General features: G+C 46.5%; 1 protein-coding gene across 1 annotated transcript in view; it reads left to right on the top strand.

Moving 5' to 3' along the window:
• The window catches only part of SORL1 (sortilin related receptor 1), a 160,545-nt gene that overhangs the window by 35,950 nt on the left and 107,860 nt on the right, over positions 1–16,735 (top strand). Inside the window, exons 6-8 of the mRNA XM_033861888.2 lie at positions 740–920; positions 9,833–9,934; positions 10,959–11,128. Coding sequence (XP_033717779.1) covers positions 740–920; positions 9,833–9,934; positions 10,959–11,128 — 453 coding nt within the window. The remainder of the gene's footprint in view (positions 1–739; positions 921–9,832; positions 9,935–10,958; positions 11,129–16,735) is intronic.

The raw sequence follows: 16,735 nt of genomic DNA, 5'->3' as shown, positions 1-16,735 counted from the left end.
GCAGCAAAGATCAATGCAGCAAGGAACTCTATAGGATAAAAAGAAATGTAAGGCATGGCCTTTGATGGAATCTATACTCTGTCTAGGAAGCTCAGACAGATACATTATGGTGAACGGTATATATAGTGGGTAAGAAGGTCCATTGTATAAAGTGAGAAGACTGATTCCAAAATCCACTTAAGGCAGTTCTCTCCCTTTTCTTGAACTCATAAAAAAGGCTTGGAATTGAGACGCATGGCTAGTGATGGGAGAAGGGCATGGGGGAAGGCTTCCTGGAAGAGGGGGACTTGCACTTGATCTCAGAAGACGAGTAGGATTTAGATGTGCAGATCAGAGTATATGCAGAGGGCATCCAGGCAGAGGGGGATAGTGTGGACAGAAGCACAGAGGGAGAGTTGAGCCCTGCGTTTCTGAAGGACGTCAAGGGGATCAGTACACTTGCCTTTCACTTTTCCTTCTTTTCCCTCTAGCCCCGCTGGAGCTTGCCTGGAGTGAAACCCAGGCTACACTGTAAACAGCAGTACCAGCAGAAAATACTTGACAAGTGGCAATTCCTTTCCCTCTCTACTGAGCCAAGGAGCCACCAAAGGGTTGTGTTTGCGGCACAGGGAGAGAGCATCACTTCTAGCTGCTGCCATGGTGACCCTGGGTTCTCATTGACGGTCTGCATGGCAGGACCTCTACACCTCCAACGACTCAATGTGGAGACGATGACAACCGCTTTTTTTTTTTCTTCCAGGGGAATCGATCCCTACGACAAGCCAAACACCATCTACGTTGAACGACACGAACCCTCTGGCTACTCCACAGTTTTCCGAAGTACAGACTTCTTCCAGTCCCGGGAGAACCTGGAGGTGATCCTGGAGGAAGTGAGGGACTTCCAGCTGCGGGACAAGTACATGTTTGCCACAAAGGTGGTGGTAAGTTCGAGGAGTAAACTGCTTTTGCGTGTCCGTTCTGAGGGTGGGTGTTCTGTGATCAGGCACGGAGGGTCCATGCAAGCAGGGACGGAATGCACGTGCCTGGGGGAGCTTGACTGCCGGTGCTGGATGTAGCTGGACACTCCCAAGGGACCTGGAAGGTTCTGGGAGGTCAAGGAGCAGAAAAGCTTAGACAACCACTCAGAGTGTCTCTGGGTGCTGGGAATTTGGTCCTTTCCTGGTCCAAGCATCCTTGACCAACACGCACTTCTTTGAAATCCCGATGAAAAGAACACAGAAAGGAGGGGTGGGGCTAAGTGGCTTTTTTTTCTTTAATCCCACTCCCTGATTTCCCTGCAGCTCAGGCCCATTTCTTTGGGAGGTTTGGACACATGTTCATTTACATGGCTAGTAGAATGTGTAGTCATTGGCTAGTGGGAGTTAATGCTCTAAGAAAAGCAGTACTTAAGCTTCCAGCTGTCAGTAAGTAGCTTAAGTCTCAGGCTTTGGGAAAATCTTCTCCTTGATTTTGTGTGTTGGAGCCACATGCTGAAATGGAGGGCTTGCTCATTTAAAACCACAGTTGATTATTTAACAGGACTTGCCTTACAGCTGTATCAAGTTGCAACCATACTGCCCTTGTGTAAAGGAAAAAACCAGGCCTGGCCAAGAGTAGGTTGGGCTGCTCTTGCCGGGGGATGCAAGCTTGCTTTCATAACGCGACCATTGCCTCCTTGACCTCAGGTCTGACGGAGGTCTCTGGTGCCTGGGCGGTTGCTCTTTTCTGTCGTTCTTAACCTTAGGGACTAAAACCAGATGTCATGTTTTTGTCCAGGTTCTCACTTATTTATATGTTGGTAGCTGGCCAGGCAGAAGCAGGTCAACCCGCTTGGTAGGATCCTAGGGTGGAGAGAGGACTTCCCCAAAAGGGAAAGCAGGGAGCGAGGTTGGAATCAGAAGAGAAGATGCGAGCGGCTAAAGGCCAGAGGGGTTCCCCATTACACACCTCGAAAAATGGTTTTTTTTTTCTTTTTTTCTTGCGGTACGCGGGCCTCTCACTGCTGTGGCCTCTCCCGTTGCGGAGCACAGGCTCTGGACGCTCAGGCTCAGTGGCCATGGCTCGCGGGCCCAGCCACTCCGCGGCATGTGGGATCTTCCCAGACCGGGGCACGAACCTGCGTCCCCTGCATCGGTAGGCGGACTCTCAACTGCTGCGCCACCAGGGAAGCCCTTGAAAAATGTTTTTTAAGACCACTAAACCATGACAAGTTTTCTTCTGTCAGGCTCTTTGCCTCAAGTCACTCCCTGGATCATTTGCTTCCTGCCTTGCCTGTCTGTCTCTCTTACACACGTGCGTGCACACAGAACAGCCCAAGGACACAAGCATCCTTGAGTTGCTTCAAGCACAGGGATGTGCTGGGAGTGCAGAGGTGAGAGGTCAGGCCTGAGGACTGGTACCTTGTGACATCCAGTTGGGTGACCCCAAGTACCAGTTGTGTTTAAAACCTTGTCTCCAGTCCTCTGGTGCTCATAGGTCTTTTTTGTTTCAGTCTCTTGGGCCTGTGCTTTTTGTGATTTTAATTTCTCAATTTTAAGTCCCAGTGACTAATTCCCAGATTTCTTTTACTGACTGAGCTGGGAGGGTCTGAGGTGGAGAGCACTTGTGCATTCCCTCATCCTATTATTTCTAGATCTCACACCTGAGAATAAGTTGTATCCCATTTAGAGCTTTCTGTGCCTCTGTTCTGCCGTCACAGCTGTGTCTGTTGTGTAGACATAGCTGATTTTCAGAGTGCCGGTGGTAATTTCTTTACTATTCCTGGCCAGTGGTAGGATCAGGGGCTGTGTCTGTTTGATCATCACTGATGCAGTACCCAGTATCTTGCACATTGCTTGATACATAGCAGATGTACAGTGGAGTCGAATGAATCTTTGCCTGCCTAATTTAGAAAGATTAGGCTATTGGGGTTTTCTTTGGGGGGGGGGATGGGATTGGGGGATATTAAATTATTAGTTCTTTTATTGTCAACTGTCAACTCTGTGTGTGGCTTATTGATTTATATGGTATTGGTGGCAAAATTGTAGTTGTGTTGGCTTCTTGCTTCAGCACATGGATGGACCACCAGATTCCAAGGTCAGTGGTGTTAGCTAGAGGCTCCAGGTGAGATGAGCTAGGCCACCTCCTGGAAGTGTTGTCCTAGGGTCACCTGCAGCAGCAGCAGCAAGGGCCCTTGTTACAAATGCAGATGGCAGGGCCCAAATGCATTTTTTCCCCTGAGCATCCTAGGATGCCTAAGAGTCTCCAAAACTGGAGACATTCTTCCCTAAAGCCTTCTACATGCAGAAGCTTCCAATGCTAGTTATATTATCAAAGGCACGTTTCTCCATGGATAGGTTGATGAGAGGAGAAACACAACTGGCAGTGGATAATAACATGGGTATTTTTCTCCTTAAGGCACTAGAGTCCTAAGCCATAAGGATAAACAACATTGGCCTTGGTTGGATAACCCTGTCAGTAGGAGTATTGAGGCCTGCAAGTGTCACTTCTTCTCTGGGGTGTGCCCAGCACTCTGGTTGCTGGTTTTGGGGAATTCTGAGTGACTTTAATGTTAAATGGATTCAAATCAAATTAGGAAAGTCAAGAAACTAATTGTAAAACGACAGAAAATTGGTTTTGGGCGATAAACTCTTTGGCTTTTTTCTGACACCGTGAATGATTCCAGTTCTTTGCAAGTTAGTACTTCAGAACATGTCTGGGCAGCCATCTGGGTTCTGGACTGGAGCTGGTTTTCAAGTCTTCATAACTCTCTGGGGCCCTTCTGACCTGGCTCTTACTTCACATGTGCTTTGTATCAGATGCCCTTCAATTTCCTTTTAACCCAAGTTTAATTTTTCTTCCTTGGTTTTTGACATGAAATTCACTTACATTGTCCACAGCATAGGGCCATTAATGCAACAGGGAGGCACCTCTGCAAAGGGACCGACATCAGTTTGTGAACTTGGTGAGACGCAGCTGTGAGGTACTTCCTGGTGGATAACGGTAGTTGCCGAACAGTTGGAGGGAGGGGAGGGCTGGCTGCTACTCTCCAGCTGCACTCCCAGCCTCTCCTGAAAGCCAGGCTCAGACGTTTCTTGCACAGACGTGCAGCAGTGAGCCAACACCCGATGCATGAGCTTGTTGGAGTCTCCTCTCTGTTCTTACAGATGATGCAGACACAGGGTTCTAGAGCAGGCTTGGCAAACCATGGTCCTTCACTTGTTTTTGTCAATGAAGTTTTATTGAAACACAGCCATGCTCATTTGCTATGTGTCACCTGTTGCTGCTTTCATGTTACAGTGGCAGAAATGAGTCATTTCCTAGAGGCGGGATGGCCCACAAAGTCTAAAGTATTTCTATACAGACCTTCACAGAAAAAGTTTGCCAGCCGTTGTTTTAGAGGCAGGATTCTGTTCGCCTTTCACTTGGCATCAGGCAGCTAGAACCCTCCAATGCAAGAGCTTGATGAATCTGAGGCATCACCCCCAAGAGTTCAGGTGACAGGCCTCCCTAAATCGCTGTGCCCTTTTCATGCCGGGGTGTTACCTTAAGGATATTATGGCTAATTCAGACACCTTGCATTCTGCAGATTTCCCGAGAGAACTCATTTGGACTTTCACTGTTCTGACTAGCCAACCACTAATTTCACTATTGGAAACCAATTTCTAACCATCATTATGCTGATTTAAAGTCGCTAAGGCTGACAGAGATAATGGAAAAACTTAGTTTTTGCCTCAGAACGATGGGCTTCTACACGGGAGGTTAGCTGGCCACGGTTGGGATGTGACTTTTAGGATAACTGACCAACATCTGACTCTTGACGAATTATTTTAATTATGACATCACTTAAAGGTCTCCAAACATAGATCTAGGTATACGCACTCACTGCTTTTGACTCATACAACAATAAAGCTCAAATGTTTTTACGGATTAAAAATAAAACTATCCTACCAATGTGTTTAAAATTAATTTTTTATAACACCAGTATTGAGATATAATTTGTACAGCATAAAATTCACCCTTGCAAAGTACACAATTCAGTGGTTTATTTCACGAGGTCACGTAACGCTCACCACCATCTAAATCCAGAACGTCGTGGTCACCCCCAAAGGAAACTTCATACACAGTAGCAACACTTTCCACTGCCCTCTCCTTCCAGCCCCTTGCAACCAGGAATCTCCTTTCTGCCTTGTGGATTTGCCTGTTCTGGACATTTTATGTAAAGGGAGTCATATGATTTGTGACCTTCCGTCACTGTTGTCTTTCGTAGTATCGTGTTTTCATGCGTGTTGAAGCAGGGATCATGGGATCACCGTAGTTTTACGTTCGCTGCTTCTTTCTCCTGCCAGATCAAATCTCTGGTTGAACCCCTCTGGCGAATTTTTGTTTTGAGTTATTGTACTTTTCAACCCAAGAATTTCTATTTGTTTCTTTTTTTAAAAAAAATAATTTCTGTTTCTTTATAGATATCCTCTATTTGGTGAGACAGTGTTCTCATACTTTCCTTTTTAATTCATGAGACGTGATTTCCTTTAGTCCTTTGAATGCGTTTAGGATAGGGGATTGAAATTTCTTGGCCGGTAAGTCCGATATCTGGCCTTCCTCAGGAACAGTTCCTGTTGACTGTTGTGTGTGTGTGTGTGTGTGTGTGTGTGTGTGGTGTGTATGGGTGATATGTTGCTGTTTGCTTGCCATTGTTTTGGTGGAAAACCAGACATTTTAAGTGATATAATGTGACAACTCCTCACATCAGAGTAACCCATTCCCAGGGGGAGCTTTTTGTTGCTTGAGTTTTTGCAAGCTTTTATTTCATTTTCAGGATTCTGAAAAAGTTGATTTTTGTTGGTATTATTGTTGCCTTTGTTTTGTGAGTTTCCTGCATTCATTTTGTAACGTCTGCATCCCTTGTTGGGTATGGCTAGTAAAGTACTGACCATTAGTGGTCAGCTAATGACGGAACAGAGATTTCCTTAAGTACTTTGAGCCATTCGTCTGGCAGCCTTTGCTGAGGGCCTCTGAGTGTGTGTTGGTGGCATGCCTTCTACAGCTCTGCCTTAGCCTCTGCTTCTTGTTTGTGTAGAGACGCAAGGTTGTTAGCTGGCTGTGAGAGATTAGGCCCTTTCAGTTCTTTCCTGAGCATAGCACAGCCCTTTTGTGTGTGACCTTGTAAATGTCTTGGAATATTTCAGAGCTTATCAAAACCTCTTACGGACATCTTCTTCCCCAGTTTTTCCTTTCAGGCCTTTTAGTTCACCTTTTGCAGTTCCAAGCGATAATGTTTCTCCAGCAGCTGTGGTGTTAAAACATTTGCCACTTGTCACTGTTCCCCGTAAACGCCCTGGCTACAGGTCTGTGTGTACAGCGAGCTGAGTCATGTTATATAAAGAGAAGACCTGAGAATGCAGCTTTCAAGCGAGTCACCAGGCAGATCAGATCTGACAGTCCTCTGGCTGTGGGGCATTTGGGAAGCTCCAAACCTGTTCTGTCCTCTCCAGTGGCTGCTGGGCTGGTGGTTTTCACAGCTGTTGTAGCTGTGAAGCTGTGGGTTTCCCAGGCTACCACAGAGCTAGAGAGAAAAGGGATGGGATTAGAACAAGTTAAAACATCACCAAGTTAGCTCTTCTTGCCGGTCTTCAGTCGTTGTCTTGAATAAATGCTCCTTGAGTTTTTGCAAGCTTTTATTTCATTTTCAGGATTCTGAAAAAGTTGATTTTGAGAATTTTTGTCAGTGTTCTTGTTGTTTTCACAGATGAGCGGGTTTTTAGAGTTCCTCACTTTGCCGTTCCAGAAGTGCTTTCAATTAATATTAACTTTGCACACTTTTTATTATGGACATTTTCACATCTACAGAAAAGAATAGTTTGTACTGATATGACCTCCCCTTGTGCCTTCATTCAGTCTCAATAGTATCTACATTTGCTAATCTCTTTTCAGCTGTCTACGCACTACTTATTTTTTTCCTGGACTGTTTTAAAGCAAATCCAGATATATCATTTTATCCATAAATTGGGTATAAACAATATGAATGTGGGTGGTATATAGCCGAAACTTTATTACTGCTTTGAAGGAGAAGGTGGCAGGGAATCTTACAGCCCATTTCTATCATGATCTAATTTGTATGTGAAAAAGAAATTTGGATGTATCAATTTGGCACTGTGTCTGGCTAGCAGACTAGAAATAAGAGCGGCGTAGCCAAGACGGAGGTTTATTTTTCCCTCATCGGTGCTGCCGGAGGTAGGCGGTCTAGGGCTGGCATGTTGGTGCCCTGGTGTTATTGGGGTCGCAGGCCTCTATCTTGCTGTTCTACCATCCAAACAAATGATTTCCATTCTCAAAGTTCCCTCATGGTCCACGACACGTGTACTAGCCTTCGAGTCTATTGGAGTTAAGAAGAATTAAGGACAGACAGAAAGGTCAAAATAGGACCCCTCCTAGCTGATTCAGTCTCTTTAAGCAGCTTTCCTTGAAACCCAACACAATAGTCTGTTTACGTCTCATCGACTGGTAACTCAGTCGCATGACCACACAGAGTTGTACAAAAGGAAGAGAGCCTTAGTCTTTTACTCAGGTGGCCGTCAGGGTCCTTTTGCCAAGGATGAAAGGCATTAATGGATGCTGGGGTGAGTGTAGCAGTGTCTGTCTCTCTCTGAATATGCTCATAGGTGACTGCGCAGAACATTACTGAAGGAATGGCCCAGAGCCCGTTACCAGTGAGCACTCGGGAGCGGAGCGGAAACAGATCTTCTGCATTTTGCCTTATACCTGTCTGTATTGTGAGATGTTTTTCATGAGTATGTTTTACTTTTATAATAATGGTAAAGGAAAACCCAACATCAACAAAAACCCATCGTTTATTAAGAAATCCATCTTACAATCAATGTGCCGTAGTTTCATTGTTAATACTTTTCTTGGTGGTGGTAAAATACCACAATAAGTCGTCTGCAGATGCTTTAGGAATGAGCCTGATTATCCAGATTTAGGAATCATTCTCTTGGAAGGAAGTGGGATGGATGTGTTTAGAGGTTTCTCATGACCTTAGTATTCTGTGAGTTTTGCATTTATGCCTTGCTATCCGTCCTCAATTCTCAAGCTTCCCAGCAGCCATCATTAAGAACACTTAACTAATGATGGGCCTGAATGTCACTCAGAAAGGTGGCTCCTTTCTCAGGTATAACTGCAATAGGAAGTAGTGACAGAACATAAAAGCACAAAAAATATGTTTCACTGATATCTGTGTATTTATATATATTCATAAGGATTTATATAGGGTGACTTAAGTCATCTGACCTTTATACATAGTTATAAAACTTTATTGACCTAAGGAGGGCTTTTGGAATTTATACATAGCAGTTTTACTGGGAACTCTTCTCTCATTCAGGTGATACATTTTGCGTTTTTAATCAATCTCATTTCTATAGCCCCATACTGAGGACAAGCTATTATGTGGTTTTCGGGCTGCCATTCTGAAAAGGCAGTCTTCTGTACTTCTCTGCCTGGCTTCTTTAAAACAGACGACTTTTAACCAGTGTTCAGTGGTGGCTTGAAAAAAAAAATGTGTGTGTGTGTACACACACATTCTGCTGCTCAAATGAATAGAAAATAACTTCATGTTCATCAGCCTGCTCTTCACAGTATTTATTGGACATGCGTGAGCATGTGTATTAGTAGTTGTTATATTACAGTTAAGAGAAATTGGCATCTTCCGTCCTCTATAGGAATTTAAAATCTATAATAAACAGTAGCAACATAGCCAAGGATAAGTGAAGCCTTCTGGCTGGGGGTCCCGACATTCTAATCAGTTGGGTGATAGTCGTGCTTGCGAAGATGTCCGCATGAGGATGGGCCTCCCTGTCTGTTTTCGTAGATGTACAACATTTGCCTTCCATTCCCGGTCACAGACTTGTAGAGCTGGAAAAAGCCACATAGATCCTTTACAGTGTTTCTTATCCTTTTTTGAATCATTGACCCTTTTGAGAACCTGGTGAGACGTTCTCCCTAGCAACATGAATGAGTACATCGACACAGAAAATTTGTATATATATTTCTGGGGTTCCTGGACCACTTAAACCCATACCCAAAGTCCTGATTCAAATCAGCTTCTCATTTTATAGATGAATAAACTAGGACCTAGAGAAGTTTAGAGGGGGCTCCAAATCTAGTGCTTTTCTATACATTTGCAAGCTTCCAGCTGTGGTTTAATATCTCTAAAATGCAACGTGATGTGGTCAGCATCGTGTGGAGGGAGTGCGTCACGTGCGCGGTCAGCGTCATGTGACGTACTCTGTATGCTACCAAAGAAAGCATATTCTAGCAAAAGACCTTAATCACTGAGGAGTCTTAAAAGATTAAAAAGAGAATCAATGAAAATCCCTTCAACTCTTGGTACAAATTAAAGCCCTGTGACCCGGGGGTCCTAGCGATCTGCAAATAAGAGTAGAAGGAGGAAGAGGGTATGTTTTTATGCGTATCAGGTGTGTGGCTGACCTCACCCAGGGGTGGTTTGGGGACTGTAGGCTCCTCTGCCCCGCCTGTCTCGCCATCACACAATTCTCTCCCTTTTCACTCTCTGCTTAAGCTTTGGCGGCCACCGCCCCCTTCCCCAAGCTCAAATTCTCCCATCATACCGTCGTCCTTCCTCTTCATGTGGTATCTGGAGTATCTAATATTTATTGTAGACCAGGTATCTAGGATCAAGTGGTACAGCCCAAGCTGCCCAGTGACAGCAAATGTTGCAGAAATGTGCATTTGCGGTCACACTCTCTATTTTGTGTTTTTAGTTGAATTGGAGGGGTCTGACTTTTCACTTTTCTTTTTGCGCTCATTTTGAGTGGCGATAATATAGTACAGTTGATTTTTTTTTCCTCTTCCTTGGCAGCATCTCTTCGGCAGTCCGCAACCATCCTCTGTCCAGCTCTGGGTCTCCTTTGGCCGCAAGCCCATGCGAGCAGCCCAGTTTGTCACAAGATATCCTATTAATGTGAGTGGGGTCCACGCCGGGGTGGGAAGGAGTGCCGTTGTCCTCATGCAGAGGTTAGAGGGAGGGTGATGGGGGGTGGATACCTGATGGAGTCTCCCTGAAGTCACTTTCTAGATCGGTCTCGAGAGAGAGAACCATTATGCTTTGGGCATCTTGGTCTGTTTTCTCCCTCTTCACTTTTTGAAGTGGAGCTGAATGGGAGCCTTAATTTGCTTTAAGTGGAGAAGGATTGGCAGAGAGGTTTGGAACCAGAGTCAATGGTCTCAGTGTGCTAGTGCTGAAGGAATGAGAGGTTAGTGACAGCAGTAGTTATTTATTAAGTACCTGCTGTGTTGCTCACAGATGGTGAGGTTCCAAAAGGGGATAGGATTTGAGTCTCACCCTTTTAGAAACAGATGGGTTGGAGAGCCTGAGAGCAGAGCAGAGGAAGAAACCATGTACAGTCAAAGGCTTGACTGTGCAGTACGTGTTAGAACATAGAGAGCGATAGGGAAAGTCAGTGTGGACTGGGTCATCAGAGAAGTGACCACGGGGAGGAGGTGGCATTTGGAGGCCTTGATGCCCGGAGTTGGTGTAATGGAAGGTTGGTAGCTAAGAGGAGGGTGTGACGGAGAACATGCTTGTCTGTTCTTTGCTTTCTCTGGGCTCTGCCTTCCTATAGTCACCTTAGAGAAAATAAGAGGGAAGGGAATGCACATTAGTCCATGTTGTACTTTGTACTAATGATAGGGAGACATTATTAACTAAAAGCGATTTCTGGGTCATGTTTGGAGTTCAGGGCCCATTCTTATTTTGTGTCCCACCTGCCAAGAAGGGGTTTGCTCCGGCCGTAAGGCAGCCTCAGGGTCTCCAAAGAGAGTCGGCCAAGCTTCTTTCCCAACGTGGGGAGGCTTTCCGTGGGCTCCGAGCCTGCAGTCCTCACTGGGACATTTGGAAGTCATTGCTTTAGTGTGTGCGCTGGGACAGTCCACAGGGCCTGTGTGGTTTATTTGACTTCTGTCTTTTCTGACTTCTGATGCCAAAGGAATATTACATTGCGGACGCCTCCGAGGACCAGGTGTTTGTGTGTGTCAGTCACAATAACAACCGCACCAACCTGTACATCTCGGAGGCGGAGGGGCTGAAGTTCTCGCTGTCCTTGGAGAATGTGCTCTATTACAGCCCAGCAGGGGCAGGCAGTGACACCTTGGTGAGGTAAGGAGACCGGGAGGCCCTCCCTGCGTTCTTACACCCCCGCACGACCTCTGGATGGGTGGGTTTCAACATTAGCTGCACGTTTGGACTCACCTCGGCAGGGAGGTTTCAGAAACCCCGATTATGCCTGGCTCACCTTCCTAGAAATTATATTTTATCTGGTTTCGGGTGTGATGGGTGTGTGAGGATTTTCAGAAGCTCCCCAGGTGACGTTTATGTGATGCACAGGCTGAGCACCACTGCCTGGGTGACACTTAGGGTCACCGCCACAGTGTCAGCCCCTCCTTTGGGTTCCCTTCATTCAGTTACCTGGTTTTGTGGTCTCAGAGCCAGTGGGAAAGAGCGCTTGCAAATCATCATCAACTCCAGACCAGCTGGTATATGTGGCCGCAAGGCCCTGCTTCTGTGTGACTCTGGTTAATTGACATCATTACTCTGTTTTTCAGTAACTGCAAGGTATTGTTCTGTGGTGTCTGTGGAAAGGCACCAACATCACCGATCCTTTGTCAGTAAATCACATGCCTGGAGTTGTCCTGCAGTAACGGGTGTTCTCTGGGTCGTGGAGGAGTCCGGGGTTTGGGAGGGGTGGATGCCACGAATCTGTGGGGGCACTGGTGCCACAAGCCCATTTATTCTCATTTATTGGGTGACAAACCAGACTTGTGTGTGTCTGACTGTGATTACGTTTACTCTGTGCTCTTGGGAAGAGCCGTCCGGTGGAGCTGACTGACTGGTCTGCAGTGAGGTCTGGCCCAAAAGGCCGTGACCACCAGGTCAGAGGGCAGGTCCTTGCTGCCCACTGTCCCTCTTCACGTTGCCAGTTCATTCAGTCATCAGTTCATTCAGCAAGTATGCTGCTGCCTGGTGCCTGGCGATGTTGCGTGTACAGCCGTGAGATATTGTATCCAGCAAGGAAAACTCAGGACGAGGCCCCACATTCTATGGAGCTTTTGTTCTAACTGGGGGAAAACAGAATATAAACAAATATGTGATCTGCTGATAATGGTGAGCGCTGAGAAAAAAAATAAAGCGAGATAAGAGGACAGAGGGTTACGAGGGTATTACTTTATATTGGCTAGTCGTGGCAGGCTGTTTCATGAGGGTGACATTCCAGCAGGTGCCTGAATTACACGAGGAAGGGAGCTGGGCACATACCCCGGGGAAGAGCATTGCAGGCGGAGGGAACAGCAGGCACGGGGGTTCTGAGGTGGGACTTTGTTGGTTTAATTTAGGAGCAGTGAGGAGGCCAGGGTGGATCAAACAGCTGGTGGAGGGGAGAGAGCATCCCCAAGACACAGGAACCAAGAGAGCAGGGTTCAGGTTGTGTAGAGCCCTCAAGGGCGTAGAAAGAACTTTATCTTTTTCTTCTGTTCTTCTTTTTTGTGCGGTGTCCTAACCACTGGACCGCCAGGGAATTCCCTATTTTTTCTTCTAAGCACGATGGAGGGTTTTGACCGGAAGCTGGACATTATTTGGTTTAACCTGTTACGTTTTTTTTTTTTTTTTTTTCCCCCGGTACGCGGGCCTCTCACTGTTGTGGCCTCTCCCCTTGCGGAGCACAGGCTCTGGACGCGCAGGCCCAGCGGCCATGGCTCACGGGCCCAGCCGCTCCGCAGCATGTGGGATCTTCCCGGACCGGGGCACGAACCCGTGTCCCCAGCATCGGCAGGCGGACTCTCAACCACTGCGCTACCAGGGAAGCCCGGTGTTACGTTTTTTTGGACACCATTTTAAAAACTGTGAATTGCATTATGTAAAGAAAAGTGCATAAAACATAAATGGGTAGCGTTAATAAATAATTTTCAGTGAACGCTCACGTGACTTATCTTTTAAAGAAGCCATCCTGGATGCCGTGTGGAAATTAGACAGTGGACTTTCATGTGTCTGGTGGGGACATGAGTGGAAGCGGACTTTCATGTGTCGGGCGGGGGGGACGCCCAGCTGTGAGAGCACTGCCGGAAACCAGGCCAGTGGAGATGGAGGTTGGCTGGACCCCGGGGCGGTAGCAGTAGAGATGCTGGAAATGGTCAAATTCTGACCATTTGCTGATGGACTGGACATGGAGTATGAGAGAAGGAGGAGTCAGGGACCCACCACTGCTTGGCCGGGGTAGCTGCTGCAGTGATGGTTTCAGACTGACGGAGAGGGCTGGGCGAGGTGCAGGTGTGGGGAAAAGATCAAGAGTTCTGGTTTGGAGATGCCTATTAGATATCCAAGCAGAGAACTTCCTGTGTGGTCTCTGATATGCTTTTCTCCGCCCTGTTTCTTCTCCTTTGGAGGTGCTGTCATCTTTTACTCCTTCCTTTTTTTTTCCCCTGTGTAGACGCGCAGGTTATTTATTTATTTATTTACTCCGGGTCCCTCCCCCCTCCCACAGGTTCCTTATTATTCAGTGTCTTATGTTGTGTTATAAACCATTCCTGCCGTGATTCATCCTCAGGTCGTTCTGGTCAGTCACGGCCCCTTCCGGCTGGTCCTGTGGCTTTTTTTTTTTTTTTTTGATTTATTGAAGTGAAATTCTCATGATGTTAACCATGTTATTAATGTAATCAACTCAGTGGCACACCACATTCACAGTGTTGTGCAGCCACCAGCTTGATCTAATTCCCAAACATTTACATTTATATTTCCCCCCAAGAAAACCCCTTACCCCCGTTCAGCAGTTTCTCTCCACTCTCCCCTCCTCCAGCCCCTGGCAGCCACCAGGCTACTTTCTGTCGCTACGGAGTTGCCTGTCCTGGCTGTTTCATATAGATGGAATCATGCCGTAACACCTGACCTTTGTGTCTGCCTTTGTGTCTGCTTCACTTTGTCATGTAACGTTTTCAGGGTTTATCCACGTGTAACACGTGTCAGTCAAGACTTCATTTCTCTGTATGGGTGAGTAATAGTGTCCTTCCTTTTTTATAACTAAAATCATGAACCGCTCTCTCTCTGGCCTTCTGCCGACCCTTTGTCACCTTTGAGAGCCTCCAGCTATGGGGCTGATAAGTCGGGGCTTGGCTTCTGCATTTGTCAGCTCTTCAGGATGGAGACGGCAGGGCAGGGCAGGGGCCCGAAGCTGCAGTGAGTGGCTCCCCAGGAAGCGGGAACCTCAGTGATGTGGCCACGCGACCCCTGCGCACAGACAGATGGCCCTTTATGCAGTTACAGACGTTCCTCCTCGACGGCCTGCCCTGCCTCACCACTCGGCCCAGTTAGGAAAGTGAAAATAGATTTACGTCAAGGTTCATAGACTGACATCCTCCTTGGCCTTCTTATTTTTTTTTCTTCAGATTTTATCTCGGGACTGGAGATGTTCAGATGTACTCAATTGAATGGCCTTTGTCAGCTGCGTCTCCGTCTCAGCACGATGACATGGGACAGGGGTGAAGGAGCAGGTTATGTGGGCAGGCTGGCTTAACTTACAAAGCAGAAAACCACACCAAACCAAACCAGCTCTTCTTTGAGCTCAGTGGGAACGTGTGGTGCCGAGGACCTGGGTCTCTTTACTTAGAGACCGGGAGGAGGAATTCTCAGCGGGGTGACCCTGACCTTGTGAGAGGTGCCAAGCGGAGGCAGCGTCTAGATGGAGGGACAGACGTGGTGGGCCCACAGGGCATCTTGAGGATGTGCTGGGTTTGGGCTGAGGGTGGTTGAGGGGGACCTGGTGAGCTGCCTGGCGGGGGGAAGAGCAAGTGGTGAGAGCCAGGGAGAGAAAACGGAAGAAAACGGACTCTCCGGGGGAGATGCTTGGGTAAGTCAGGTAGTTGTACGGTGCAAGGCGTCAGAGCGGGAGATGACAGGGTGGACTGGGGCCTGGAGGAGCGTGCGACGTACAGAGGCTAGGCTTCTGCTTGGATTGAAAAAATAAAACACCAGGAGAGAGACCAGGGGGAGAAACAGGGCTCCTGAAAACAAGAGAAATTCAGACCTCCCAGATAAATTGAAAGAAGCCGATACGGGGACCTCACGATGCTAGGATCACAAGCAGCAGAGCCGAGGTGAATGGAGGGCAGGGGGGAGCAGACGTGGGGCCCGTTCCTAAGGAAGCAACTGAAAAACAACTAAAACAGACCTAAGGAAACCACGCGTCAGAACCTTTGGTCTCAGCGCTGGGGTTTTCTGGAGGACCTTGCTCCGCCTCTCAGCTGGGGTGGCCCTGCCACTGCTGTGTGCGTCTTCCTGTCTGAGGTGGCCAGCGTCATCCAGCTCGACATTTGTATGACAGATAAAGGGGGAGCACAGTTCTGTGCTTTTTCACAAAGCCCAGTGGCTCAGAACCCTCCAAATAAAGGACCCGCTTCCGGTTTTACAAGCCACGTGTGAACTGTGGCTACCCTTTCTGAGAGATCTGTTCTGTTTGTAACGTGTGTACCATGTTAGAACAAAACTTCTTCCCAGGGCAATTACAGTATCTGGGGTAGCAGTTAAGGCCGGGGAGGGTCGTCTTCTCTGCTTCACTGTTAATAAGCATAACCTCAAGGTTTCCAGAGCCATCCTTGTTAGATATACCATGCCTTTGGGAAAGGGGTTCTGCTTTGCTCCCTGACAAATCCTATCGGCTTCTGTCTGATCAGGGTTTTGGCTAATTAGTTGTAAGTATCTGGACAGTGGCTGTGTAACCCCTTAGCTATATTCCTATAGATTGGGTTAGATTGTAAGCCTCAACACTATACTTCTTTAAATTGAAGAATAGTTGATTTACAACGTATTAATTTCTGCTGTACAGCAAAGTGATTCAGTTATACATATATATACATTCTTTTTTATATTCAGTTCCATTATGGTTTATCATGGTAAGTCAAATATAGTTCCCTGTGCTATACAGTAGAACCTTGTTGTTTATCCATTCTGTATATAATAGTTTGCATCTGCTAACCCTAAACTCTCAATCCTTCCCTCTCTCACCACCCCCTCTCCCTTGGCATCCACAAGTCTGTTCTCTATGTTTGTGAGTCTGTTTCTGTTTCATAGATAGGTTCATTTGTGTCATATTTTAGATTCCACATGTAAGTAATATCATATGGTATTTGTCATTCTCTCTATGACTTATTTCATTTAGTATGATAATCTCTAGGTCCATCCATGTTGCTGCAAATGGCATTATTTCATTCTTTTTTATGGCTGAGTAGTATTCCATTGTATATACGTACCATGTCTTCTTTATCCATTCCTCTGTTGACAGACATTTTGGTTGTTTCCATGTCTTGGCTATTGTGAATAGGCCAGCACTATAATTAGTATCGGTGAGTTTGGTTTAAGGTTTCCTGTTTGTCAGGGCTCACTAGAGGATTTGGGGTCAATTTCATTAGTGGAGAAATAAATGTGACTCTGACATCAACTTTTCCGTGTTGTATTAATCATTCTGAACCCCACGTGAGGAGTGATAGGTCAGGTGAGCATCTTGGCCTTCAAAATTACAAAACATCACTTTTTTAAAAGGACAGATTATTCAGCCGTAAGAAGGAATGAAGTACTGATACAACATGGATGGACCTTGAAAACATTATGCTAAGAGAAAGTAACCAGATACAAAAGGCCACAAATTGTATAATTCCATTTATATGAAATATCCAGAAGAGGCAAATCCATAGAGACAGAAAACTGATCAGTGGTTGCCAGCGT

This window comes from Tursiops truncatus, chromosome 8 (genome assembly GCF_011762595.2).
Source record: "Tursiops truncatus isolate mTurTru1 chromosome 8, mTurTru1.mat.Y, whole genome shotgun sequence".
Lineage (NCBI taxonomy): Eukaryota > Metazoa > Chordata > Mammalia > Artiodactyla > Delphinidae > Tursiops > Tursiops truncatus.
This window is presented reverse-complemented; position numbering and strand designations above follow the sequence as displayed.